The sequence below is a fragment of the Heloderma suspectum genome, chromosome 3 (assembly GCF_057233095.1).
Source record: "Heloderma suspectum isolate Gila_16-S chromosome 3, 16-S_ref, whole genome shotgun sequence".
NCBI lineage: Eukaryota > Metazoa > Chordata > Lepidosauria > Squamata > Helodermatidae > Heloderma > Heloderma suspectum.
In genome coordinates this window covers 112,431,138-112,458,840 of record NC_139460.1, presented here as the reverse complement: position 1 = coordinate 112,458,840, position 27,703 = coordinate 112,431,138, and the positions used below count along the sequence as shown (strand labels likewise).

General features: G+C 42.4%; 2 protein-coding genes across 5 annotated transcripts in view; one reads left to right on the top strand and one right to left on the bottom strand.

Moving 5' to 3' along the window:
* The window catches only part of AMELX (amelogenin X-linked), a 41,124-nt gene extending 34,187 nt beyond the window's left edge, over positions 1 to 6,937 (top strand). Inside the window, exons 2-7 of the mRNA XM_084844211.1 lie at positions 447 to 626; positions 2,296 to 2,366; positions 2,643 to 2,681; positions 3,864 to 3,908; positions 5,416 to 5,850; positions 6,762 to 6,937. Coding sequence (XP_084700337.1) covers positions 2,304 to 2,366; positions 2,643 to 2,681; positions 3,864 to 3,908; positions 5,416 to 5,850; positions 6,762 to 6,767 — 588 coding nt within the window. The 5' untranslated portion in view covers positions 447 to 626; positions 2,296 to 2,303 and the 3' untranslated portion in view covers positions 6,768 to 6,937. The remainder of the gene's footprint in view (positions 1 to 446; positions 627 to 2,295; positions 2,367 to 2,642; positions 2,682 to 3,863; positions 3,909 to 5,415; positions 5,851 to 6,761) is intronic.
* The window catches only part of ARHGAP6 (Rho GTPase activating protein 6), a 311,607-nt gene that overhangs the window by 96,971 nt on the left and 186,933 nt on the right, over positions 1 to 27,703 (bottom strand). The gene's annotated exons all lie outside the window — the stretch shown is intronic.

Here is a 27,703-nt window from a genome sequence, read left to right as displayed (position 1 = left end):
CCATAATTCCTTATCACCTTCCATACTTGCTGGGGCTGATGGGAGCCCAAAACATCAGGACAGAGCCAGGTTTGGAAAGGCTGTTTTAAAGGGTCAGACCTTCATAAATTGTTCACTCCCCCACCCCCAAATTAATACATCACATCATAATCATACTAGATTCAGCTAAAAAATACTTATGCCTTTATCATTTGATTAGGAAAGCCAGTGGAAGTCAGAGTAAGACAATGATGTGGCTTGATTTTTATTTTATTTTAAAAGAAATATATGGCAATTTGAAGAGAAGGATCAAATTACCACTAAAGTTAAGCAAGATGAACTGAATCTATCACCAACTCTCACAAGCATCACAGGCAATTTGGAGGTGGAAAATAATATGTCTTCTCAAGCCATACATGCATAATGAAAGACTGCATACCCTAATCACAATATTCATTCCCACCCAGGTGTGATTTGGTGTCTGAAAAAGTATGATGCAACAGGATTTTTTTTTTAAATATTTTATTCTGATTGGCTGTTGTATGTGTGAAAACTGTTTAAATACGAGCCAAAGAAAGAAAAGCCCTTAAACTACCAAGGTTACTGGAGCAAAACGCATATCAAGAATCCAAGAGAACTTCCAAAAGGTAAACTTGTTCATTTTTCAATTGCCTATTAATTTTTTTCATTAACTACTGATATTTCCTAAACAAATGATGCAGACTAAAAGGCTCAATCACAACAAAGTACATATTGTTTACACGTAACTCATGCTTTTCTTTTCAAATGACAGAGAATATCTGGACTGGACTGAGCATACATGTCCTAATTTTTTTTTCAGGGTCCTTATACTTCCAAACTTTAAAATACTCTTTAATATAAAGCTTTTAAGATTTTCCAAAGACTGTCCATGAACATAATTTCTAGCTCACTTGTAATACCACTATACCTCCTTAGTATTTAATTAAAAGTTGCTTTGCTTCAGCCTTTTTCTCAGATATTTATTTTTTTTCATGATCATATAGGCTTCAAATCAAACTGGTTTTTTAAAATTCACTTTCTGGGTAGTTTTTTTTTTTTTTTAATAAACCAGTCAACTGACTGGCTGATTAAACAGTTTATAGAAAATGCCTTTTTGAGGATCCTGAATTAGGAGGAAACTCTCTTAAGTGCAAGATAATTTACAATTTAGACTGAAATCCTATTGTCTCTGGGGGCCATGGTGGTGGGAGAGGTCTACATTTGGATGGGAAGATCCCAGCTCAGATGGCCCTTCTCAGCCCCCAAACACCACTCCTCTCTACATTCTACTCTGCTGCTATAAGCCCAGTAGGGCTTTGCATGATGTGGTTCCTTCCCCTCCATCTCTCCCTGCCCCCCAAACCCCTGCAACTGGTAGGATTGCTCTGTGAATCAGTTAACATTTCACTCATATTGAAGGAAAAGCCATCTTCAGCTCACCATTCATTGAACTTGGGGAATATGGAATATTGCCTCAATTTCAAGGTTTACTGGCACTCAGGTGTGATAAATAAATCAATTTTGATTTAAATGAAGCTCCTCAGATTTAGCCGCCTGTGATAAGCTAGAAAAGCTATCTTCTAGCTTTGGGCGGCTGGGGAGCCTAGATGAAAACATCAATGTTGGGTTTCCTTTGCACACAATCTGGGACAGGAGGAGGAAATGTTTGCTTTTTGCCATCTCCATTGATTAAATGAAGGATAAGTTTTAGTCTGCAATTAAACTTTTAGTTAATTAATAACATCAACTGATGAAAGCTTTCAGCCTACTATAATATTATCGCCCCCACCCTCCTCAATAAACTGGATAATTTTTAAAAACATAGTTTTGCTGCTCTGAGAACAGGCACCAACAAATGAACCATGTAAATCACTACACTAGTCCAATATCAAGCAGCGATGTCAAACCAAGACAAGGTGGACAAAACTGCAGGCAAGTAATGCTGTGCAAATTTTTGGATGAGCAGGACAGTAATTTAATTTATGATCTTCACTAGAGCTTATGGTCAATGTGCACTCTCTCCCCACACCACAAAATGAAGCACTTTAAGGTTCATCGTTAGTTTCAGCAGAGAGAACTGTTATGCCTGACTTTCCCTCTGAGGTAAAGTAAAGGGGACACTGACTGGATTGTATCCAAAGCCATTAACATTCAACGGAGATAGAGCAGCCTGGCTTACATTTTAAAAGTTGGTTTAACAAAGAACAGATGAGACATACCAATATTAATTATGTATGGTGTATGCTTTGACTTGACCTATCAAGGGGAAAAGGAATTCTCTTTTTATCATTACAGGACCTGCAATGGGAAAGATGGAAAGCTGGACTTTGGTTATGTGCCTCTTAAGTACCACATTTGCTCTTCCAGTAAGTGCTAGTGACTAATTTCAAATAACTGAATTGAAACAATTAGTTAAGAATTAACAGTTAATGACAAGTGAAGATTTATAGCATCCCTACAGTGAAAACTAAGGTGTATATTTAAAGTATCTTGGATGTACACTTAAAAACGATTGGCTGTGGTGTTTCAAACACCAAACTATGAAACTTGCAACCATCTCAACCTACCCATCCATCCAAAGTTAATATATTTAAGGGAGGTGGATGATGAATGCAAACATGTGATTTTTCCCCCCCTTACAGTTGCCACAACATCCTGGATATATCAATTTCAGTTATGAGGTAAGCTTTTAAATGTTGTGTTCCACTCATGTTTTTCACATGCAATTTAAAGCAGAATAGAGTCCATCTTGATTCAAAGCTTGCATCACTAAAGGCACAATCCTATGGGATCCACCCTAGGTACTCACGTAAGCCTCCAAACTCAGAGGCTTATGGGTATCCTATGCAGAGTGGGAGGTGCGTCATGCCTTCCAATCTGTATTTAAGCTAGATGGGCATTTTCGCCCATCTAGCCAAGGGTTTGGAGAGCAGGTAGGAAGGAGGCTGGGGCAGCCACAGGATTTGTCATACGACTGCCGTCCCAGTCTCATCCCCTCACCTCCTCCAGGAACATCCCCTTTCACTCTCTACAAACTTGCATTTGCAGGCTCATAGCAGCAGCCAGCACAGTTCTCTCTGTGCTGGCTGTGAGGGGGCGGGGAGCGTGGTTTCCTGGCTCTGAGCTCCGAGCCCTATCTCTTAGCTTGGATTCAGGAAATCGATATATCCTACGTCCCCCACACGCTGTCTAGGGGACACAGGATTGCTCCCTAAATCTGTCAGTTTGTGTAAAATGTCACCACTATTAATCAGCAGTTGTACTGGGAATTAGGTAGCCAATGTTTTCCAGTGATACGAATATAAAATGTGCTAGAAAGCTATACTGCATATGCTGGAAGTGAGGAAGGCTATATTAGTATACTAGAAGGGAAATTAAATGTGGTGGAGAAATGGATTTCCAACTATCCAGCAGTTTTTATAGATGTGTATATTACTAAACAAAATAACCAATAAAACTAAATGCTTAGCCACATGCACTATAAATATTGCTTGAATTCAACAGAAAGCAAAAGAGACCTAAACCAATACAGTAAAATCCAACCTACCACTTCCTTGGAAAGGAAAATCTACTCAAACCAGATAGGAACTAGTTGGAATTAGGAATATACATCTGGGAATACTGATTTTGCATAATACACTGGAAATTTAATGTGCAGCGTGTTTTATGGCATGTAACTTCAGTTATTTATTAAAGCTATAGGAAGACTGGAATGCTTGTAAATGACCTTAAGAATGACCAATGCATTTTCGATCAAGGCATGTCATTCTGAAAACTAACACATTTTACACAAAATAAGCTATTTGAAATGCTTGTTATATGAGACTCAGAAATATCTGTGTGTTTGTTTTGTATTCTCTAAGGTAATGACACCTTTAAAATGGTACCAGAGCCTAATTGGGCATCAGGTATGTCCTCTTTGACATTGTCACTCACAAGAAACTGCATTTAGAATCCCTACCAATGCCAAATATGTTCACCAATGCTCACTTATTTGCTACAATTCTACACAACTCTAGTTGCTTAAAATGCCCTAAACTCAGGTGATTTCCCAGGTCAAGATTTCAAAAGTCAAGTGTGTACAGTTCATTTGAAGCAGGTTTAAGAAGTATTGAGTGCAATGCATAAATAGGATGCACTTACAAGCTCTATGGTACAAACATCTTGTTTAAAATACATATGTACATGGGGCTACAGGAACATGTAGGAAAGATTTATTGAAGTAAAGAAAAAGAACTAGTACAAAACAAAAGCCATCTGCTATTATCTGGAAAGGAGATGTTTGATGACTGTTTTAAGTGCATGTCATGGTTTGAGGCCAGGATATTTGAAAGAACACCTTCTCTCATATGAACCTGCCCCACCACTAAGAGAGGCTAGGTTGGTGGGAACATGGGATGGGGCCTTTTCTGTGACAGCACCACAACTTTGGAACTCCCTTCCTAAGGAGGTCAGATTGGCCCATTTTTGCTTAGCTTCAGGCAGGCTGTAAAGATTTTGTTTAGGTTGGAGTTTGATGGTTTTTAAATTGTTTCATTCTGCTCTCTGGTTGGTTTAAAGGTGATTGTTCTGTTATTAATTTGATTATCTTGATATGAGATTCTATTTATTGTATTGAGGGAAGCAAGGTGATTCATATATTTTATGAATATTTATGATTCATAAATATTTTAATAAATAAAATGAATGTAAAACAAATTTAAAGTGCATGCAGGGCAAGCAGAATTCTATTAAGCATGCCAGAAATATAGCTATATATAACATATTGCCACAAAAATAATTTCAGGATTAGGAAAAAAATCCAGGGGGGAGACTGAGATATCCTTTCCAGTTCACCAAACCCTGCCTTCCCTCAAGAACAAAACCCAGGTGCCACAATGGTTTATGGTTCCAACTGATCCAGCTCCAGTCTCCATTCTGAATACCTGGGCTTGCCCCTTAAACAGATCCAGAGGCTCTGATGTGAGACCTGAGCTGGCTCAATTTAGAATTATATTCTCTTGCCCTTCCTCCACATTTGTATCTCCCTGAAGCTGTGCCAGTATACTTAATGGTTGTGATAATGCATCTGTCACAATGTGTATTAGTATGGCAAAGCACAACAATGACACAGCAGAAGGAGACATAGGCAGGAAACTTGGGGCTGGTGCAATTAACACCGGATCAAACAATAACTCTCTCAATATGCAGATCTAGTAGAAAGATGTAGCATAGCCCACAGTCACTGTACTTTAAATGGCTGAGTAAATATGTCTTAATACTCAGGGTCCCAACGTGGTGTTTCTAGAATATCATAATATACAGATACTTGTTCAACAATAGCTTAAACTAGCTGCCTCTTTGGCATGTTCACTGATTTTTAGTCATCACTATATAAATCCCCCTAACCAATCTTAATTCCTTTCCTCTTATTAGTATCCACGTTATGGCTATGAGCCCATGGGAGGATGGATGCACCACAGTGCAGGGCCAGTGATGCACCAAACTCACTTTCAAGGGCTCCATCCCATGCACCCACCTCTCCATCAAATGCAGCCACAGCAGCCACCTCTGAATCCACACATGCAGCAGCCTGGGCATAACTCATTTGGGCCAATGACTGGACAAAATACATTAATGCCACACTATCAACCAGCTCACGCAGGACCAGTCCAACATCCACCTCCACCACATGCGGGAGAGTACCCAATGCACCCCCATCAACCAGGGAACCCAAATCAGCCAATGCACCCTCAGCAACCAGGGAATCCTAACCAGCCAATGTATCCAATTCAGCCACTGCCTCCACTGATCCCAGATACACCTCTTGAATCATGGCCACCGGCTGACAAGACCAAGCAAGAGGAAGTGGTAAGGACGCATTACTGTAGTATTACACTATTGTTCTATGGTATACTACTTACATGTGATATGCAAAGTTTACTGTGTCCAAAATGTTAATTTAAAAACAGATCATTTGAGAATATTTAGCTGTCCCTCTATTCTTACCTTAGCTATAGAAGAGCTTCGAAAAATCAGAGTCCATTTATTACCCACATGTGTCAAATGACACCCTCACTCTGAGATACATCCCAGAAAAATAACCATGATTGTCTGTGGCAAAACAACAAGAATGGTTTGTCCCCTTGAAAACCAGCAGGGGTTTCCAGGGGCATCCTGAAGGTTGCATATGCTTTTACCCACTGGAACTGGCCAAACAAAAGTTATCTTATTGACCAGATCCATGGAAGGACAACATGGCTATCCTGTATCTTTCAAATTAAGCACAGGTGAAAGGGTGCCTCCAAAATCTATTCCCAACTAACTTCCAAACCTTTAAATTAATCTAATTTGAATCATTAAAACTTCTGTGTGAAAACTAATTCCAGTATTAGCCGTACCAGTTCAAACAGTCTTTTCCACTAACAAGGGATATATCACTTTATGTTTCAGATGAAAATAAATCTACCTCCAAACACAATTTGACACCCATCTTTGAAATAGCACAAAACTGCAGCAAGTTTCCAAGGGCCTGCCTCTATATAAACATGGAAACAGCAAACCCAACAGAAAGATTTAACAACATGCTGCTTGTGGCAGCAGAGACCCTGGCTTATACCTTTAACCTAAAAATGGAATATTAAAATGCATTTATTTGGGCATTACAGTGATTTGCATTTCACTGGATTAAATAAGCAACACTAGCAATCATGATAAGGTTTCTGTAAGAATCTGGTTTTAATTTAGTCTTTTCTTCCCTCCCCCACCCTTCTCTCTCTCAGGATTAAAGGAACCAGAATAAAGGAAAGAATAATGTAAGCATTGTCACTTGCTTTCAAGAACTCATCCTTCTACTGCAGTCAGTGATACATGTTTCCATTAAACCAAGTTCTTAGAGAAAGCTGTAGCTAGAAAGCAAACAAATACGATGTAGCAAACAATAAAATCTGTTTTAAGTGATATTTTGGGAATTTTGACTTCTTTTAAAGTATATTTTAACTGATAAAACCCTACACTAGCCCCAGCAGAGAGCAAGGTTGTCTCTTCTGTCAAAGAGAAAAAATACCACTGTTCATTTGTATGACTTTAATTAAAATATGAATACAACCTATCCTTTCCTATAATTCAGGCTCAACTACTCCATGTGATATTTCTACTAAGGGACAAAACAGACATAACTTTAAAGATGTAGCTTCAATTTTTACTCTAGAGTTGGCACAGGGAGCCCAATCCAGATTGGCACCCTAGCATAGGGGTTAGGGGGGGCTTTGACCCTCCCCCCCCACTATGTGCCTGAGCCAGGTCTGGGGACCTGTGCCTGCAATTTCTATCCCAAAATAGTGACACTAGGGTCTCAATCTGGATTGCCCCACCCCATGTCTACTCTAGAGTGAAAGAAAGTGAGCAGCTTTTGTCTTTAAAATAATGTCTGTTTTGCCCTGAGTCTGTCTTCAGTTTCAAAAGATAAATTGGAAGTTCCAAAATCAGGCAGTAACATAATCTACTATTTCAAGAACTAAATAGTTACAATAAAAGCATAATTACATTGCAGTCAAAGACAGAATATACTTCTAACATGACTAAATGCTGCAAACAAAGGAGAACCCAAAAGGAAAACAAAATCAAAACAAAAACTATAGGAACCAAGATGCATAAGCAACATGACTAAGCTGGAATGCAGTTAAATCAACACACACACAGGCATGTTGAACAACAGTAAAATGCCAAGAAAATTACAGCATATAAAATTTTAGAAGTTCTATTTGCTAATGTTCAAATTCAACAACAAATGGAATTCAAAAAATATGAGAAAAGGCTTACCGATACTTGCAAGGGAAAACACTCCAATACCCATTTTTAAAGAGCAACAACACTGGTCTGCTTTACTGAACAGTGTTTATATGATGCTCTGTAAGTATAGATAGAAACCTTTGGGTCCCTGTGGCTAAGCACCTGGGCTGAAGAGTCTCCTTATAGCCACATCGCTGCCTGAGCTTCAGGCGAGGAGTGATTCTGTGCCACTGTCTATACTCTAACTTTCTGGCAGCATATCATTTTTCCTCTAAAAAAGGAAGTTGCTCATGGCTACATACCTCGGTTTTACCTGCTTTGCAATGGCAGGCAAGAACAAGTGAGGGCATCACATATGTTTTGGAACCTGCAAATAAACATTCTATATATTCCTATTTACTATCATAGTGTTGGGTTAATTTGTTTTTTAAAATTACACCTCAACTGTAATCACAGAACTTATGACCACTGATTAAGCAATATTACTTCTAGTAACCACTGAAGAAAGCAGTAAATAGACTTGCAAAGCCTTAATTACTACTAATAAAACATTATTTAAATTAAAATATTACTTCTAAAAATGCACAGGTAGTTCATGTGCATTATTGCAAAGATTCAATTTATCATCGTTGGATCAGAATTAAACTTTGAGCCACATTATATCTGAGAACAGGAAGGGAAAAAAGAATATGATTAATCAGGAAGTGGCAGTTGATTTCAAGCCAGGAATCCTCTTTTTGCCAGTGGAAAAAAGCAGATTCTGCTTCCAAAAAGTTTAAAATATGACATGGTTCCCAGAACTTAACCAAGTCAACACCACATATTACTGGGAAGGATTTCCAAGCCAAAGCCAGCATACTGGGATCAATCCAGGCTTAGAGTAGATCCACTGTAATTAATGGGATTTAAGTTAGTCATGACTAACCTAAGTCCCATTGATTTCAATGGGTCTATTTCAAGCATAACTAAGTCTGGATCCAAACTATTATATATTTCTCACATTCAATCAACTTGATAATTTTAGCTAGATATCTTCATCTATCTTCCACCCATCTCCCTCAGAAGAAAGCAACACTAGTGTTACTTGTGCAACCCACCTAGATGGTATGAAATGCAGTTCTGGGTCATGATCCATCAGGTGCTAGAGCAATCATACATTTACATGAAAGTATTTCTACCCAATCCTTCATTTTATATAATCTCATAGCACATAAAGCTAATTTGTGTGCTTTACAGGGCAATTTCTTTACTATTAAAAGCTATTCTAGTTTATTAAAAAATCAGTTGGCTTGAACAAAACAGTTGTGGGATGCTGTTAAGTAGTCAACCTTCTCAAATTACTATACAATTTCTTGTGCTTGTGTGAAGATTCCCAAAGAGAAACATCCAACCCATACAAGAAAGAGTATTACATATTTCTTGTCCTTCCATAGGAAAGAGATGGATGAAACATTTTGGTCAGTCCCACCCGCCGCCCCCGGCCATATCTGAGTGTTAGCTTCAAAACTCTATATTTAAAACCCACACTTAAAAACAGTCAGGAACTTTTGAGTTTCAGCTGTCCATGTGTCTGGCCTTCCCATCTTAACTAGAATAGGATCCCATGCAACATCAGTTCAGAAAAGAAACTAGCTTTGCCCAACCTGGTACCCTCCAGATGTTTTAGACTACAACTCCCAGCATTCCTGACCATGGGCCATGCTGACTGGGGCTGATGGGAGTTGAAATCTTTAGCATCTGAACTTGGGGAAGGCTGCATTAGACCCAGGTGTTTAAACATACTACTGCCCTGTCTCCATTATGTCCTTAGATATCTATCTAAATGTGTGAGGGTAGCCTGACTCCATTTGCTTCTGGGGTGGCACCACTTATCTGTCTGGCTTTAAGCTAGGTTTTGTGTAAGAGGGCCTTGATCTCTCTAGCTGACTACCTACAGCAAGAGACTGACAGGGTGAGGAGCAACCCTGTTCTGATTCTCTCAGTGGCTTTCAATACTACCAACAATTGTCTCATTTTGGATTGGGTCAGGAATGGGGCAGTAGTGACTTTGGTGAAAGTGAATAAACTGGAATTTAAGCCACTTAAGACTAATATATTGATGGTGGGAGGTGCTTCTGAATTGTGTGTGTGTGTTGTGTGGGGTATCTGTTCTGGATGGTGAGTTGACTCTTCCCTTAAAGTTCAGGTATACAGACAGAAGTTGTTTTGGATGCTCTCTGGATCCCCCTGCTGTCAGGAGTATTTAATCATCAGTTTACCTGTTACACCCTGTCCTAGAAAATGCAAATCTTCTTGTCACTGCCACATTCCTTTGTAATGTACAGATTAGATTACTGTAATGTGCTCTGTGAGGGCTGCCCTTGAAGACTGCTTTCCAAGTACAATTGATAAAGAAAACAGCTTTGTTACTGGCTGCATGAAACATCTGCCCTTTGGTGATTTCAATCACTCCCAATAGTTTCTGGAGAGAGTTCTTTCTCCCCAGGAGGTCCATCTTAGGGGTATCATGAGCATTTGACCAGGATCAAGATGAGCACAGCACCACTCACAAAGCCAAGCTTATTATGTATTTAAAATATTTCTTGGCCGCCTTTCAGGGCAGAAAGGTGGCTTACAACAATAAAATACATAAAAACAATTAAAATATTAAAAGTGATAAAAATATAAAAAAATAAAACCAACAATAAAACCAACAGCAATGTTAACAGCAGCAACAGCAACAATAGAAACATTATGTGAGCTATTGTCTCCCCTTCCCCCAAAGCATAATAAACTTACCTTGTAACATGAGAAGGAGCAAATGGAGAGGAGCATCCAGGTGTCATTTCTCCTGGGGAGAGGTGGTTCTCAGAGTGGTAGTGTCCTAGGGAAAGCCTGCCACCTCTGCACTCTTCTCCTGACCATCCCAAAGTATTTAGGGCCTTGGGGATGGGAAAGGAGGCTAAGGGTGCTTTGCAAGTACACTTTTTGTGTTCACACAAACATCTCAGGCCTTTGGGACCATATGACTGGAACACTTTCAAGGGCCTGACCCTTTTGGGGAAAGGAGCAGGATGCTCATGCTTCAGTTGTCTACTGGATCCCCTCCCTCCTCTCCCTCACGAAATGGTTAAAATATTCCTGATCCAGAAAGCTTTTGATGGGGAAGGGATGATTTTATATGGTTTTCTCTTGCTGCTGCTATGTTATGATTTTGTTGATTTATCCTGGACTGGATTTAGCTGATTTTTTTTTAAATTTAGTATTTTATTGTTAGCCACCTTGGGCATCCTTTTAAACTGGAAGGGTAGAGTATCAAGGTGTAAAATAAGCTAATTAATTAAAATATACACCTTAATATTTTGAACCTAAAAAAGACATACCGTACCTAGCCATTTAGAGCTTTATGGGATATAAGGGAAGGAGATAGGCAACCAGTCTTGTTTGAGCTGTTAGAAAGGTAAAGTCTTAATAGACTGAGGCAGAGCAGTCAGACTCATTTTCTTGCATCTGTGAATGCAGTGAAACACAGGGTACATTTTAAGATGCAGACTATGCATATTATAAGAAAATAAAGCAAATACACCTAGCATTATTGTAACTATTCAACCAGAAGACTGAGTGATCCCACAGCCACTGAGCTGGAACAAATTAAGAAGGCTGTTAACTCAGCCCCCGGCTGCTATTGCAATCCATCACATTTGAATTTGTCACATCTGGATTTTGTATGTCCATCTCTCTCCATAGTCCACCAAAACATTACCAGTGATCATCATGCTTAAGATATTCAGGAAAAAGTCCTTTAAAATATGAAATACCTACACAAGATGGATCTGTATGAAACGTGCAAAAGATAAAAAGCCATAATTAACTGGCATTAGCCTGATTAACAGTCATCCCAGAAAACGCCAGGTGGTGACAAGTATGATCCCAAACACCCTGACCACTCTCTAACCTTTCTAATAATGTATTTATAGCCAAGAAGCTTTTCAGCAATTTAAAACAGACCACAGAACTTCAACACACCACAGAAAGTTGCTATGAAGCTTGAAGCTTAAACATACTAACAAACTTTGCAAAGTGACGGGAAACTATGACTCTCTTCATTTCAATATAGATAAACTCATTTGGAAATTGGCCTCCAAATATATACTTTGTCACATGCCCTATTAGGGCTTGCTCCCTAATTTACTCATACTATCTGCAGGAAACACACTGCATTAGAAAGCAATAAAGAAAGAAATATGTACAATATAAACATTTCGTTCCCTAAAATAGCCAGTATCAGGCAAAGAATATTACGTTTTGCTGAAGTATCATGTGGGCTTCAATACTTTGTAGTTAGATCCTGCACACAATCCTGGGGACCTACCACGATCAGACAGCTAAATGCTTTTGAGGAACAAAGTCAGGACAAAAACAACATAGTTAAGGTGTCAGAATTTCACCTATAATCTCTCTCTCTCTTACACACACACAGACACACACACACACACATACCCCTCATGGGTTATTTGCAGGTTATTTAACCTTCAAACAACCCTTGTTGCTCAGGTTCGGATGATGCAACAAACCATGGCAAGCCTCCGCTGGGGGTTGAATATTCAAAAAGGCCACGGGCATATGCCGCAACCCACCATGCTTTAAATGAGCTACGCTGGGTTGCGGTGATCATCAGACATGGTCAGAGAGTTACAAGGAAGATGGAAGAGGAGCAGTCAACTTCATTGCTCTCTCTCCACCCAGAATTCCCCCAGGCATGCCCCTTTCTGGCTGCTCCATGCTCCTCTTGTGAGCGTGGAGGACAGGGCTGTTCTGCACTTCCCCCAAGGCAGCATGGAAGTGTGGGGAGGTCAGTTCTCTGGGAACCAACCTCAGAGCGTGGGCTCCAAGGTCGGTTCCCGGAAAACGCCATATTCTATGGCCATCTAGCTGCTGTCTAGCAGCCATAGGATTGCTCCCTTAGCTTTCTATCCATTGTGTATGTCAAATTGCATTAAATTTTGTAGTATACCAAATTACATGGTCAGCGATATAAATACATACAAATCATAAGGCGACTTCAACTGATGAAGACAGATCTACCTCAAGTAAAACCTTTCTGAAGGTCTGTTTTTTTCTACTCCATCAACGTCATTAGCAATCGCTTTCTATATATGCCAAATATAAAGAACATATAATATAGCATAAGAAATGAAAGCAAATGTTGACTTGAAAATTGTATTACAATTTTCCAAAAGGAAGTCATTCGTGACTATGAATTGACCATAGCTGCAAACTATAATTGACTTTAAGCATCACTCCTCCTTGCTCTGACTATAACCCCAAAAGAAATAAAGTTGCACACAAGGAACTCACAAATGCACTTGCTAGCACACCACTGGCAAGTACAGCCTTTGCTCAGGCAAAAGTGTTGAAGCAGGGAGAGGGCTTGCCTTACTTCCACGCACAAAGAAACCAAGGACTTTCTGTGATGCTAAGCTGACTTTAGATCTATGGGAGAAATGAGATCCAACTGTAAAGAGTATAATCAAGCTACAATAATAGAATGGAAATACACTGTTAATGGATATTTTTAAAAAAGGGGAAAAAGTAACATAAAACAAAACAAAACCCAAGACAACAGTGAATTAAAAAAAAAATTGATTTTCTCTTCTCTGTTCATTAATGGGGAAGGCTTTTCATAGTCTTCCTTCCAAAAAAAATCCCCCCCCCAAAGTCAGCCGTGATAGGCTACGTAAACATTTACGTAGCCTATCACGGTGTTTTTTGAAAATCTAGCCGTGATAGGCTACGTAAATCTTTTACTTGGAAATGGTGGCGGTGGCAGCCGGTCAGAAGACCGGCCGCCGCCGCCGCTGAACCACCGCCGGGAGCCGCCGCCACCAGGGACATTCGACAAAGGTAAGTCCCATCCCGGGGGGGGGGGGCGGGGGGCGGACCATTTCTCCACCAATTTCAGGAGGCCGAATGCGTAAGCATTCAGCCTCCCAGAGATTCATGGAGAAATTCTCCGACATCCCTATAACTACTTGGCAAGAATGGCAAAAAAAGCCCATGCCACTCTTTGTGATCTCTCCAGTGCTGCCTTCAGCCTCCAGCCTCTCTTGCCAGTGACTGCCCCTCCACTGAGGCCCATGTGGCACTTTGGAGGGACCATTACCACATTAAAAAAATACTGGGGGTGTTTTTGGGAGTATGCAAAGGTGTTCAGAATTTAAAAATTCTGACTATTGGACAACTCAGGGGGTGGGGGAGGTGCCACCATAACTGTGGTCACGGGCAGGGGGAGGTATGGCGTTGGGGGATTAACAGGCCAGCTGAGGAGAAGAGGGGCTAGACACCTTACAGCTGTCCCCTCTTCTGGTTCTTCCCCCAACCTGATGGTTCCTGGCAGCCTTACCAGTCTGCCCTCGGGTCTGGTGGTGCTGCTGCTGAATGCCAGGTCGGCCCAAAATAAGACCTCCCTCATCCATGATTTGATTGTGGATGAAGGGGCTGACCTGGCATGTATTACTGAGACCTGGGTGGGGGAACTGGGAGGGGTCACTCTCTCCCAGCTGTGCCCTCCTGGGTACTCAGTGCAGCACCAACACCGACTTGATGGTCGGGGAGGGGGGGTTGCCGTGGTCTATAGGAATTCAATCTCCCTCTCCAGGCTTCCTGCTCATTCGAGTGCAGATCTTGAGTGTCTGTACCTTGTGTTGGGTACCCGGGACAGATTAGGGATTCTGTTGGTGTACCGCCCACCCCGCTGCCCATCAGACTCCCTGCCTGAGCTGACGGAGGTGGTCTCGGACTTGGTGTTGAGGACCCCCAGGATGATGGTCCTGGGGGATCTCAACTTCCATGCCGAGGCCGCTGTATCCGGGGCGGCTCAGGACTTCATGGCCGCCATGACGACCATGGGGCTGTCCCAACATGTCATCGGCCCAACGCATATAAAAGGACACATGCTTGATCTGGTTTTCTCAACTGGGCAGGAGGATGGTGATCTGAAAGTGGAGGAATTAACATCTGTCCCTTTGTCATGGTCAGATCACTTCCTGCTGAGGTTTAGACTCCTGGCAGCCTTCCCCCTCTGCAAGGGTGGGGGACCTATTAAAATGGTCCGCCCCCGGAGATTAATGGATTCCGATGGATTCCAGAGGGCTCTGGGGGATTTTCCTGCTGGTATGGCTGGTGCTCCTGTCGAAGCCCAGGTTGCTCTGTGGAATGCAGAGATGACTCGGGCGGTTGACACGATCGCGCCCAAGCGCCCTCTCCCTCTGAGCAGAGCCCGGCCAGCTCCTTGGTATACACCTGAGCTGAGGGCAATGAAGCAAGAGGGGAGACGGCTAGAACGCAGGTGGAGGAAAACTTGTGCTGAGTCTGACCAAACACAGGTAAGAGCCCACTATCGAGCCTACTCTGTGGCGGTGAGGGTGGCAAAGAGACAGTTCTTTTCCACCAGCATTGCATCTTCTCAGTGTCGCCCGGCGGAGCTTTTCCGAGTGGTTCGTGGCCTGTTACATTCTGGGCCAGGGAGAGAGATGGTGGAACCCTCGGTGGCACGCTGTGATGAGTTTGCGCGGCACTTTGAGGATAAAGTCGCTCAGATTCGTCATGAATTGGACACCACGATTAATACAGTTCCATTGGTAGAGGCGTTCAGAGCACCGTCTGGTCCAGTTTTATTGGATGAGTTTCAGTTACTGAGGCCTGAGGATGCAGACAAGGTGCTTGGCCAAGTCCGATCGACCACTTGTGTGCTTGACCCTTGCCCTTCATGGCTTATTAAATCAAACAAGGAGGGGTTGTCCGGCTGGGTCCAGGAGGTTGTAAATTCCTCCTTGAGAGAGGGAGTGGTGCCTGCCGCTTTAAAAGAGGCAGTAATTAGACCACTCCTGAAAAAGCCTAACCTGGACCCAGAGGATGTTAACAATTATAGGCCAGTGGCCAACATCCCCTTCCTGGGCAAGGTGCTTGAGCGGGTGGTTGTAGGACAGCTCCAGGCACTCTTGAATGAAACGGATTATCTAGATCCATTTCAATCGGGCTTCAGGCCTGGTTTTGGAATGGAAACTGCCTTGGTCGCCTTGTGGGATGACCTCTGCCGGGAGAGGGACAGGGGGAGTGCGACCCTGTTGATTCTCCTGGACCTCTCAGCGGCTTTCGATACCATCGACCATGGTATCCTTCTGGATAGGTTGTCTGGGTTGGGAGTTGGAGGCACTGCACTACAGTGGTTCCGCTCCTACTTGGATGGCCGATTCCAGAAGGTGGTGCTGGGGGATTATTGCTCTGTGCCATGGCAATTGTGCCATGGGGTTCCACAGGGCTCTATTCTATCCCCCATGCTGTTTAACATCTACATGAAACCGCTGGGGGAGGTTATCCGGAGGTGTGGGCTGAGGTGCCATCAATATGCGGATGACACCCAGCTCTACCTCTCTTTCTCATCAAACCCAGGTGAGGCAGTGGCTGTTCTGAACCAGTGCCTGGGCATGGTAATGGACTGGATGAGGGCTAATAAACTGAAACTCAATCCAGACAAGACGGAGGTACTGTTAGTGGGTGGTTCATCTGCCCGGCTAGGTGATATTCAACCTGTTCTGGAGGGGGTTGCACTCCCCCTAAAGGATCAGGTTCGTAGTTTGGGGGTGCTCTTGGATCCAGAACTGTCACTTGAGGCACAGGTGAACTCAGTGGCACGGAGCACTTTTTATCAGCTTAGGCTGGTATACCAACTACGCCCTTATCTGGACAGAGATAGCCTAGCTACAGTTATCCATGCTCTGATAACTTGTCGTCTGGATTACTGCAATGCGTTATACGTGGGGCTGCCTTTGAAAACGGTCCGGAAACTTCAGCTGGTCCAAAATAGGGCAGCAAGATTGTTAACAGGGACTGGCCTGCGAGCTCATATTACGCCAGTACTTTTCCAGCTGCACTGGCTGCCAGTCCATTTCCGGGCCCGATTCAAAGTGCTGGTGTTAACATTCAAAGCCCTTAACGGCTTGGGGCCAGGTTACCTGAAGGATCGCCTCCTCCCATATGTGCCTGCCCGGACCTTAAGATCATCATCAGCGGCCCTTCTCCGTGAGCCCCTGCCAAAGGAAGTGAGGCGGGTGGCTACTAGGAGGTGGGCTTTTTCTGTTGTGGCACCCCGGCTCTGGAATGAGCTCCCTAGTGAGGTTCGCCTGGCGCCTACATTGTACTCTTTTCGGCGCCAGGTGAAGACCTTTTTATTTTCCCAGGCATTTTAGCTTTCTAAATTTTTATCTTTGCTGTTTTAAATCTGTATTTTAAACTCCTGTACTGCTGCTAGGTTTTATTGTGGTTGTATTGTTATATTGTGGTTTTAATGTTCTATATATTTTAAATTATTTTATTGTGTGTTGTTTGGTTTTAGTTTTTGTGAACCGCCCAGACAGCTTCGGCTATTGGGCGGTATAGAAATTAAATAAAAAAAAAAAATAACCCCCCTTTGTAATATGGGTAGTCTTGCTTAGTCAATTTCCTTGTATATTTCAGCTGTCAAAGGGAGCCCCAAAGCTGAGTAGGTTACATACAAGGAAATTGACAAGCTGAGGCTGCATCCAGGCTAATTTGTGCATGGTTGTGAGGACCAGGGGAGAAATAATAAGATAAAGGAGGGACCCAGTAGCACAATTCAGAAGCACTGAAAATGGGGGGAGGGAGGTGAACAAAGTGAACCAAGGGGGGGGGACAATATCTCCCCCTTGGCAATGCAATCCTCTCACTTTTAAGTGTTGAAATGACCCTTTGCAGTGTCCTCCACCTTTTCAACACTTCCCTGAGTCTCTAGCTAGTCCAGAAAGGGGAGTTATTAACTCCCCCCTTTGTTGTGGCTTCTAGCAGTTTTTATTATTTATTAATTAAATTTATAGCCCACTTTTCCACTAAAATTAGTACTCAAGGCAACTAACAATACAGATAAAACAAAAACTCAGCATTTAAACACACATCCAATAAAAAAAATCAATAAAAAAGAAATAACAGCACCCATCAGATTAAAAATCCATTTCAACAGCAAATCAGAATGTTTACAGGTTAAGGTATAAACTACTAATAATGCTTCCAGATACTTTTTTCAGCAATTTGTAGTACTTTTTGCAGATAACTGTAGATTACTGTAATGTGTTTTATGTGGGGCTATGGAGCTGGGAGTGGCAGCTGGTGCAGAATGTGGCAGCCAGGATGCTGCTGGGATACCAGTATTACATCGGTGTTGACACATCTGTACTGGGTGCATATGAGCCAAGTTCAAATTTTTCTTCATGCCATATAAAGCCCTGAACAACTTGGGACCAGGTTATCTGACATGTGGCCAGTGGAACGTTAGCCACAGAGGAATGCAACTATTGGCTGAAAAGGGTTCTCTATCCCTAACCTGACCTACAAAGTTCTTTCAGTCTTGTTTGTTAGAGGAAGGAAGAGGGGGGAAAAGCCCTGGGAAAAGCTAGAATGCAAAGTTATGCTTCAGAGTAGCCATTACTTCGGGCACACAAGATATAGAATTGAGAATTCATGGCAAGTAAACAGTAATGTGTTTATTGTTGTTGTTGTTGTTCAGTCGTTCAGTCGTGTCCGACTCTTCGTGACCCCATGGACCATAGCACGCCAGGCCTTCCTGTTCTGTGCTCTCTCCCAGAGCATGCTCAAGTTCATATTCATTGCATCCGTGATGCTATCTAGCCATCTCATCCTCTGCTGTCCCCTTCTCCTTTTGCCTTCAGTCTTTCCCAGCATCAGGGTCTTTTCCAGGGAGTTTTCTCTTCGCATTAGGTGGCCAAAATATTGGAGCTTCAGCTTCATTATCTGTCCTTCCAATGAGCACTCAGGGTTGATTTCCTTTAGGATGGACTGATTTGACCTCCTTGCAGTCCAGGGGACTCGTAAGAGTCTTCTCCAGCACCACAGTTCGAAAGCATCAATTCTTCGGCGCTCAGCCTTCCTTATAGTCCAGCTCTCACAGCCATACATTACTACTGGGAAAACCATAGCTTTGATTAGACGGACCTTTGTCGGCAAGGTGATGTCTCTGCTTCTTACTATGCTGTCTAGGTTGGCCATAGCTTTCCTCCCAAGGAGCAAGCGTCTTTTAATTTCATGGCTACAGTCACCGTCTGCAGTGATCTTGGAGCCCAAGAAAGTAAAATCTGTCACTGCTTCCATTTCTTCCCCTTCTATATGCCAGGAAGTGATGGGGCCAGATGCCATGATCTTCGTTTTTTTAATGTTGAGTTTCAAACCAGCTTTTGCACTCTCCTCTTTCACCCTCAACAAGAGGCTCTTGAGATCCTCTTCGCTTTCTGCCATTAGGGTGGTATCGTCTGCATATCGGAGGTTGTTGATAATTCTCCCAGCAATCTTAATTCCGACCTCTGATTCATCCAACCCAGCATTTCTCATGATGTACTCTGCATATAAGTTAAATAAGCAGGGTGACAATATGCAGCCTTGTCGTACTCCTTTCCCAATTTTGAACCAATCGGTTGTTCCATGTCTGGTTCTTACTGTTGCTTCTTGACCCTCGTACAGGTTTCTCAGGAGACAGGTAAGGTGGTCTGGTACTCCCATCACTTTAAGAATTTGCCACAGTTTGTTGTGATCCACACAATCAAAGGCTTTAGCGTAGTCAATGAAGCAGAAATAGACGTTTTTCCGGAATTCTCTTGCTTTCTCCATGATGCAGCGAATGTTGGCGATTTGATCTCTAGTTCCTCTGCCTCTTCTAAATCCAGCTTGTACTTCCGGTACTTCTCGGTTCGCATACTGCTGAAGCCTAGCTTGTAGGATTTTGAGCATCACCTTGCTGGCATGTGAAATGAGCGCAATTGTGCGGTAGTTTGAACACTCTTTGGCGTTGCCCTTCTTTGGAATTGGAATGTAAACTGACCTTTTCCAGTCTTGTGGCCACTGTTGAGTGTTCCAGATTTGTTGGCATATTGAATGCAGCACTTTAACAGCATCATCTTTTAGGATTTTAAATAGCTCGGCTGGAAGACTGTCATCTCCGCTAGCTTTGTTGTTACTAATGCTTCCTAAGGCCCACTTGACTTCACTCTCGAGGATGTCCGGCTCAAGTTCAGTGAGCGCACTATCATGGCTATCAGGGACATTCAGATCTTTCCTGTATAGTTCTTCTGTGTATTCTTGCCACCTCTTCTTAATCTCATCTGCTTCTGTTAGGTCCCTGCCTTCTTTGTCCTTTATCATGCCCGTCTTTGCACAAAACGTTCCCTTGAGATCTCCCAATTTTCTTGAAGAGATCTCTAGTCTTTCCCATTCTGTTGTTTTCCTCGATTTCTTGGCATTGTTCATTTAAGAAGGCCTTCTTGTCTCTCCTTGCTATTCTCTGGAACTCTGCATTCAGTTGGGTATATCTTCCCCTTTCTCCCTTGCTTTTCGCTTCCCTTCTTTCGTGAGCTACTTGTAAAGCCTCATCAGACAGCCACTTGGCTTTCTTGCATTTCTTTTTCTTTGGGATGGATTTCGTTGCTGCCTCCTGAACAATGTTACGGACCTCCGTCCATAGTTCCTCAGGCACTCTGTCTATCAGGTCTAATCCCTGAAATCTATTCCTCACCTCCACTGTATATTCATCAGGGATATGATTTAGGTCATACCTGAACGGTTTAGTGGTTTTCCCGACGTTCTTCAATTTAAGCCGAAATTTTGCAAGAAGCAGCTCATGATCTGAGCCACAGTCAGCTCCAGGTCTTGTTTTTACTGACTGTATGGAGCTTCTCCATCTTTGGCTGCAAAGGACATAATCAATCTGATTTCGATATTGACCATCTGGTGACGTCCATGTGTAGAGTCGCCTCTTGTGCTGTTGGAAAAGAGTGTTTGCTATGATCAGCATGTTCTCTTGGCAAAACTCTATTAGCTTTTGTCCTGCTTCATTTTGTACACCAAGGCCATGCCTGCCTGTTATCCCGGTGATTTCTTGACTTCCTACTTTAGCATTCCAATCCCCTATGATGAAGAGGACATCTTTTTTTGGTGTTAGTTCTAGAAGGTGTTGTAGGTCTTCATAGAACCTATCAACCTCAGTTTCTTCGGCCTCAGTGGTTGGGGCATAGACTTGAATTACTGTGATGTTGAATGGTTTGCCTTGGATTCGTACTGAGATCATTCTATCATTTTTAAGATTGTACCCCAGTACTGCTTTTCCCAGCCTTTTGTTGACTATGAGTGCTACTCCATTTCTTCTAAGGGATTCTTGCCCACAATAGTAGATATGATGGTCACCTGAATTACATTCACCCAGGCCTGTCCATTTTAGTTCGCTGATTCCCAAGATGTCGATGTTCAATCTTGCCATCTCATGTTTGACCACCTCCAGCTTACCTTGATTCATTGATCTTACATTCCAGGTTCCTAAACAATATTGTTCTTTACCGCATCGGACTTTCTTTTCACCACCAGACACATCCACAGCTGAGTGTCCTTTCGGCTTTGGCCCAGCCGCTTCACTCTTTCTGGCGCTACTTGGAAATACCCTCTGCTCTTCCCCAGTAGCATATTGGACACCTTCCGACCTGAGGGGCTCATCTTCCGGCGTCATCTCTTTTAGCCTTGTGATACGTTCCATGGGGTTTTCTTGGCAAGAATACTGGAGTGGGTTGCCATTTCCTTCTCCAGTGGACCACATTTTGTCAGAACTCTCTGCCATGACCTGTCCGTCTTGGGTGGCCCTGCACGGCATAGCTTATGGCTTCACTGAGTTACGCAAGCCCCTTCGCCACAACAAGGCAGTGATCCATGAAGGGGAATGTGTTTATTACATGAGATAAACACATTCCTGAAGATGTTAGCCACACGGCATTGGTTTTGGTCTAATGTGTTTATTACATGAGACCAAAACCAATGCCGTGTGGCTAACATCTTCAGGGTTCCCTGCTGCAGTAAATTGGGACTGATAATTTAGGATAACAAATCTGAAATGGCAATCTCTCCAACAAAGAAGTATACACAACACTGAAAAATCAAGCTTTCGTGATGCTTTCAGGTCGTTTATATTCACATGTTGGCAGGATAACACAGGGGTGTGTTTCCACCAGCGATTTTCTCTGAGCTGGCTACATGTTGAGGTCATTAGGGATAGATGATGTCATGGCCATCCAGCAGCCACTTCAGAACTTATCAGGGAAGAAACAGATTTCCTGAGACTGATTACATTCCAATTATTTTCCTCAAGTTGGGTTCTTCCTGGTATAGTTACTGTGTCCCCAACCCCTGCATTGACCTCAGGTATGCTAGCCCTGCTCAGGGGTGTGCCTTACACCGTGACCCCAGTCAAGGTGTATTTCCTCCCATTGTGCTAAATAAGGCTTACCCTATTAATGCCCGCAGAACTTAGAGAACCCCCTCAATTGACAAGGCATAGAGCGATCTCAAGGCTACGATTCTCCTTTGTTTGGTTTATTGCCTTAGGAAGAAACTTTGACCCTTCATTATAGAGATCCTGCAGGTTAAAATGGGGGCTGGTTTCTGTCTTTGTGTTTACTGTTCTCTTTCCCACAACAAACCCATTACTGTCTCCTCAGAAGTAACTCCCACTGTGGTCAATGAGGTCCTTTGAGTTAAAATGGGGGCTGGTTTCCCTCTTTGTGTTCTCCCCCCCTTTCCCAGCACAAGCATATGTGTGTCTACTCAGAAGTAACTCCCACTGTGCGCAATGAGGCTTGCTCCTGAAATGCAGGTGCATCTTAACTTTCAGGGGAAAGGAGAAAGGGGTGAGGGAGAGGGGAGAAGCCTCTCTTATTGGTTGAGCAGCCCCTGCCACTCAGATGACGTTCATTCCACCCCCCACCAGGAATTATGTTCTGTGAAGCGATTTTTACTGCTCTGGAGAACCTGCTCATGGAGCCCTGATCTCAGCGAAGTTGATTCCTTTTTAAAAATCCGACACTCCTCTATTAGCTTCCTCCATTGTCATGGAAACAGGACCCAGGAGTCTATTGTCTCCTGTTCTTACTAGAAACAACTATTCTGATAGCCACACAATCAGAGAAATAAGCATATTCTTAAAACAGTAGATTAAAACAGGCAGTTTTAATAGATGAACCCTAGATAAAATCTTCCTGGTTAGGGAACATTTAAAGAAAGCATTTTAAAAACATACAGGCAGTTTTGTTATTTAATTGTTTTATTGTAAAATGCCCTGATTATTTTCACTGAAAGGTAGTACAGAAATCCATTAAATAAAACACATAAATAAGAACTATAGAGTGCTTAACAAGTAGTTCAAAAACAAGGTATTTGGGGTTCAGAAAGCTGAAGTAAAAGTAGCCTCTGTAAAACCAAGTAAAGGATTCAACTAAAGCCAGTCTTGTGACGATACTTTCCTGTATTCACTTCTATGCCAGAGAAAATCTTTACAGGGTCGTAAGGAGCAAGGTAGTAGGACTGGGCGAAAACTTGGGCAGGCACTTGGAATGTCACTAATCACATATATGTTTCTGGTATTTTGCACCATATTTTCACATGTAAGTGTCACTTTGATTTCAGGGGTCAAATGACTAGAATAGAAGGAGGCAGAGGAGAAGTACTTCAACAGAACAATGAGGACGCGGCAATTTGTTTTGTACCCGCCAAGTGCATAAAGATGGCTCCTATAAGTTATTCCAGGGTCATAATCATGTTACTGATACTGTTATTGTATGACAGGGCATAATAGTCACCAATGATTAAAGATGCTTGAAAGTACAGAATCTGTACATCACTTTAGTGATGACTGTTAAGAAGTACACTGTGAAGACAATCCTTGAAAGTACAGCTTTGCAGCCCAGCCAGACCAATGAAGAGGATGGTGGCCCATACAGCCTGCCTGACCTATCTATCTACTCTTCCCCCTGGTCTACAACCTAGCTGAACCACCTCTCCATCACTCATAAATGACAGCATACGCCTTCCCTCCCTGAAATGCACCGCTTCCTCATCATCGTTCCACTCCCATTCACTATTCCCTTTTTAAGCCCAGACATTTGGTAGGCTCCCACAGAAGCTGAACACATCATGACTACTAGTAAAACAGAGGAACCTAACCAAAAGCAAGCAAATCAAAGATGGCTATTATTTATTTTTGAGCCATGCATAATTGTGCTATGTGCACCTCACTAGGCAGCTTTTCAGAAGTTTTAACAATGTCTCACATCACAGTTCATGTTTATAAGCTGATCTAAGACATATTACTGGTGATTCTTCAACTTTGTTGCATTATGTACCAAAATGACATACACAAAATTAAAAGTCCATTCTTACTCTGACGTGACTGTACTGAATGTATGGTGTGAAAGAATGGAAATAACTGCTAGGTTGGTGCATGCTCTGTGACTATGACTGGCTGCATTTTGATACAATAATAAACTGTGATTTATCACTACACAAACAAACCACAGCAAGCCCTAGGCTTGCACACTTCCCTTCTCTTCTTCTGGCACAGCTGCAAGGAGATTGGAAGCTTTCACTTCTGTTTTTTTATTAACGGCAGCTAATAAGAACAGTTATGAATCTGGCTTGTTTCAACAATTAACAGTAAGATTAACCCTAGTTTAGGGTTCAGGTGTAACACTAAACTGCAATTAAAAAAATGGAAGTAAAAACTTCTGGTCACCTCAGCACTGCATTGTAGGAGACGAGAGTGTACAAACTCAAAGTTTGTCCCTGTAATGGTAAAACATCGTATGTCATTAAATCCGAACACAGCCACTGAGCATGCTCTAAGTTGTAGGATCTTGGCGGAAAACCGTCAATGATATGGAGCATGCAAAAACCTAATAATGCTCTCTCTTGCTTTCCTCGGTTATTTCTGTTGTAGTTTTGCAAGTCACATTCTGCACTGCAGAATACCAGTAAGCCATGGGTCACTCTTTAAGAATCACTGAAGAACAAAAGCCGTTATTAGTCAACCTACAACTTCCCTCCATTGATCAGAAAACTAGTATTGAAGCCAAAACAACAACAACAAAATGCTATAAAAGTCCTGAAGAAAAATATTCAATATTCCTCTTGTGCAACAACACAAACTAAACTAAAATTTCTTCTTTTGGCAGGAGAGGAAATGGTTTTTGAGCCATTCTTGCAGAATATTGCTTTGCTCTGGAGATCAAAATAGAAAAGGAGAATGGAAACTTAACGACTTAAAACCATTTAAAAAGCATTTTGAATTTGGTACATGAAGTAAAGCACAATATATAAAATGCAATTCATTTGCATACCATCTTAGAAATATTTAAGTATTGTTATTTTTCATGAAACAATGTGTAAACTGGGCTTCTTTCATTTCTGCTTCACATTACATAGAGAGTGTACAAGCCAATGGGATAGTCTATGTTTACATGTAGTAAAATGCCTCTGTTTACAATGCTAGGAAAAAGCGCGGGCTTTTTTATTGGTTCTGCAAAACAGTGGCATTAGTGCAAATACAGACAAGATACATACACCACACATTTATGCTTCAGCATTTGCGTTCCTCACTATGCAGCTATTTAAAAAATCACAAAGCACACATCCAGTGTTGTCTGCATGATTTGCAAGAAGACAATGAACTGATTTATCTATAAAAGATGCATGTTCTGAGAAAGCATGGTGTAAAACAGATCCTTCTATAAAACCACAAAACAGAGTTGTTAGCCATAGAAGACCAGGTCAGGAAAACCACACCACCACAACTCCTGGGGTTTTATAAGTAAACACAACCTAGAAATAACAATTTCCCCCTCACATGCAGTCACTACTGATTAACTAGAACCGTTTAAGTACTCAAAGCTTGACTGTTCACCCAACCACTAACTGCTACAGAATGGAGTAAATGAAACAGAAACTTTGTGCTGGAATACATTTTTTAAAAGCTACCAATGATTTCTGTATTTGAAGTATGGAGAATAAAATTATGCTTTCAGAATAGAGGACCAAGACTTACAGTTTATGTTCATGTTCTGAAGAATTCCTGAAGGCTTATCATAGACCTTTCAGTTAAAAGACCAGTAATGGAAACAAGTTCTCTGAAAGTCCACTTGTAAATCACTACCAATCTTCCCCTGCAATGTGCAGCACATGGGAATGTTGCATATGTTCTGCACCCTTCCAAGCTGGACTCTTCATCACACTTGTCAACATCCTCAGTAACTGAAACTCATCCAATAAAACCTGACTCAACAGTGCTTTGGATGCATTCACAGGCAGTGCAACCAAGGCTGAATCTAAGTCGGTCATAATCTGTTTGACCTCCATGATGTTGCCATATGATTTATTCCAGGGGGCTACCTAGCATCAGGTTATTGTCACACTGGCTGTATGATCCCTGATTAAATAGCTTCACATGAATTAATAGCAGCTTTTAAAAAACTGGTGCCAAGGCAGCTGCTGAGAGGGGCAGCTACCAGCACTGAATGAAACTCCTAAAAATCTATCCATATTTGTAAACCTACATCAAAATGTTACCTCACAGCCAGGTTAAGTATACCCTGCACCTTGACTCATGGAATCTCCATTTTGTCCAGAAAGGTGAATCAAGCAGAGGCCTGGTAAACCAGGACAAGAAAGCAATGTTGCATTGTATACTGGCTATCCCTACTTAGCCTACACAACAGAAGTGACTTTCCCTTGATATGCAAAGAGGCATGAGACCCCAGGAATATGCAGACTTTTACTCTCTGCCAGATTGCTAACCCATGAGGCATCCATTTTAATTTGCCATCTCGGAGTTCTGGGGCTTATTTACACCAGGCTTTTACTCTGGTTCTGCTCTGCCCCCAAGTCGATCATGTCAGATGACGCACGTAGCTAATGCAGTGTTTCTTGCCCTGAATCCTTTAAAAAAAAAAAACAACAACCTCTATTTGTGGCAGGTTTTCCAGACACAGCGGCTTCAGTACAGTTTGGGAGTCGATCTGACCTCAGCTGGCTTCAGCGCAGGCTAGGGGAGGTGCTGCTGATTTGCAGAAGGAAAGAGTTGCAAGGGGCTTATGTCTACCCAGAAGTAACGCATTGCCTTGGGAATGGGAGTCAGCCCTGTTGCTTTGAAAGGACACTGTTTTGACCCTGCGCTCCATCACTGCCTGCCCCTTTAAATATTCTCTGAGTGGGGAGGGGAGCATAATGAGGCTGTTATGTATGGAAGTGCAAAGGTGTGCAGAGCCTTGCTGATTTTAAGAGCTTCGCTGACCTCGCTTCCCCACACCTACCCTTTTGATGAAGTTCAGTTCTACTTGTTTTCCCCATGCAAACGGATTTTTTAAAATGTATACACCACATTATTGGATACTGCTTGGCCCAGGAGGAGCTAACTGAATTTCATGAAAATCTGTATTTAAGTGGAACTGCCCCCAAAGCCGTTCCCCTGTAGATCAGCTCCAGGTGAGGGAAAGCTCCATGCCTTTCTCACCAGCAGTGAATACAATAGGCTAGATCCAGACTTAGTCATGGTCAGAACAGACCCACTGAAATCAATGGGGCAAATCAGTCATGACTAACTTGTCCCATTTATTTCAATGGATCTGCTCTAAATGGATCTAACCCATTAACACCCATTAGCAACCATCAAGGTTAGAGACCTACACCCAGAATGTACAGAGACCCCTTTTTGCGCACCTCACACCTTTGTGCACATCACCCGTGGCAGGGATCCCAATAGTAGTTTAGATGTCCTTCTCTTCTTAGATCCAGGGAAACTGCTTCCTCAAGTAACCAAACCTATAAGAGATATCCTCTGCTATGACTCAGTGTTCAGTCCTTGCCCCATGAACCTGTCTTGTTCATTCCTGGACACCTTGATCCTGAACTGTGTGTCCTGTTCCATCCAAGTTGTTTCACTGCTAAGTTAGCTTCATTCACCCTCCTACCCTCTTCCCTGTTTTCCTTCCCATGTTAGTGTTTGTTGTTTGGTTTCTGGTTCACTCATGGTTCTAAGGGAACACACAGCCTCATCCCTGCTGCC